The sequence below is a fragment of the Nanorana parkeri genome, unplaced genomic scaffold (assembly GCF_000935625.1).
Source record: "Nanorana parkeri isolate BGI_ZX_2015 unplaced genomic scaffold, ASM93562v1 scaffold1461, whole genome shotgun sequence".
Classification (NCBI taxonomy): Eukaryota; Metazoa; Chordata; class Amphibia; order Anura; family Dicroglossidae; genus Nanorana; species Nanorana parkeri.
Window position 1 is genome coordinate 9380 of NW_017307729.1, and position 1802 is coordinate 11181.

Consider the following 1802-nt stretch of genomic DNA (forward strand, 5'->3'; position numbering starts at 1 on the left):
TCTCACCTCGGCTTCCCTGAACTTCCTGTCCAGTACAAGATCACATGGGGCAGAGCAGCCTCCAGCAACTGTTCATCCACTAGCTCGGGGGGGGGTTAGAAGACACACTAGCACACATGAGGGGGGTTCCCTAGGACCCAGCAGGGCCAGTGCTCAGGGACTGGCTGATGACGGAGAAGCGTCCATTGTGAGTGATGGAGGACAAGTGTCTCTGACGGGTTAGGAGTCTTCCCAAAGCCAGCTTGGCACAATGCATAGAATACAGTGTGATGTTGTCATGAAGCCATCGGTCCCCGGTGTCCTCTTCTTACTTCTCAGCGTTTCATCCTCGCCCTTCATTCTTCTCTTCTTGTAGGGACTCGGCGTGATGGAGGTTGAGGCCTCGTCTGCTGGAGGCTCTGACCAAGACAAGGCTGTGAAAACTCACTTCAAAGTGACCCGGTTCATTATGGAGGCCGGTGAGTGCCATATGTAGGTGATGGGGGTGGACCTGAGAGAGGACTGTGCTAGGTGATGGGTGTGGACCTGAGAGAGGACTGTGCTAGGTGATGGGTGTGGACCTGAGAGAGGACTGTGCTAGGCGATGGCTGTGGACCTGAAAGAGGACTGTGATTGGAGTGGACCTGAGAGAGGACTGTGATTGGTGTGGACCTGAGAGAGGACTGTGATGGGCGTGGACCTGAGAGAGGACTGTGATGGGCGTGGACCTGAGGGAGGACTGTGAAGGACTGTGATGAGCGTGGACCTGAGAGAGGACTGTGATGGGCGTGGACCTGAGAGAGGACTGTGATGGGCGTGGACCTGAGAGAGGACTGTGATGGGGGTGGACCTGAGAGAGGACTGTGCTAGGCGATGGGTGTGGACCTGAGAGAGGACTGTGATGGGGGTGGACCTGAGAGAGGACTGTGCTAGGCGATGGGTGTGGACCTGAGAGAGGACTGTGATGGGTGTGGACATGGAAGGAGAATGTTCCGGGTGATGGGTGTGGACGTGGAAGGAGACGGTGATGGGTGTGGACGTGGAAGGAGACGGTGATGGACGTGGAAGGAGACGGTGATGGGCGTGGACGTGGAAGGAGACGGTGATGGGTGTGGACGTGGAAGGAGACGGTGATGGGCGTGGACGTGGAAGGAGACGGTGATGGGCGTGAAAGGAGACAGTGATGGGTGTGGAAGGAGACGGTGATGGGCGTGGAAGGAGACGGTGATGGGTGTGGAAGGAGACGGTGATGGGTGTGGAAGGAGACGGTGATGGGCGTGGACGTGGAAGGAGACGGTGATGGGCGTGGAAGGAGACGGTGATGGGCGTGGAAGGAGACGGTGATGGACGTGGACGTGGAAGGAGACGGTGATGGGTGTGGACCTGGTGACGGGCTCGGGAATTATACTTGATGATGCCAGCGTGCGGCCACCAGCTGGAGTGCCTCTAGAGAGGAGCCTTCGGGCGACGCATTGCGTGGATAGTGGACGCCTTTACCCCGAGAGGTAACAAGCATGTAGTGCAGGGGGGGAAGGGTTACTGCAAGGGTAAGAGGAAGAGGGTGGTGTTCTGTAGCCCTTTGCTAGGGCGGCAGCAGGTGCCGGTAAATCGCTAAGGGTTGAAGATTGAGGTCACAAGGCGGCAGTGACCTCGCTCATGTCTGTTGTGTCTGTGCTTGTGGGACAAATGCCCTTCCTGACCACCTGACCACCTTCTGAAAATGCTATTTGCCTGATCCTAATCCTCAGCCTTCCACGCTCGATGAGTCACTGGTTTTCGGGTGAAGTTGTAATTCCCGATCCTCATTCAGGGTCAGCGGTGAA

The 1802-nt window shown here is 57.1% G+C and overlaps 1 protein-coding gene across 1 annotated transcript in view; it reads left to right on the forward strand.

Annotated features, from left to right (window-relative positions):
* The first annotated feature begins 367 nt into the window (after window positions 1-367).
* Window positions 368-1802, forward strand: part of FAM58A (family with sequence similarity 58 member A) — a 7582-nt gene continuing 6147 nt past the window's right edge. The window contains exon 1 of the mRNA XM_018570121.1: window positions 368-458. Within this exon, the coding sequence (XP_018425623.1) occupies window positions 368-458 (91 nt within the window). The remainder of the gene's footprint in view (window positions 459-1802) is intronic.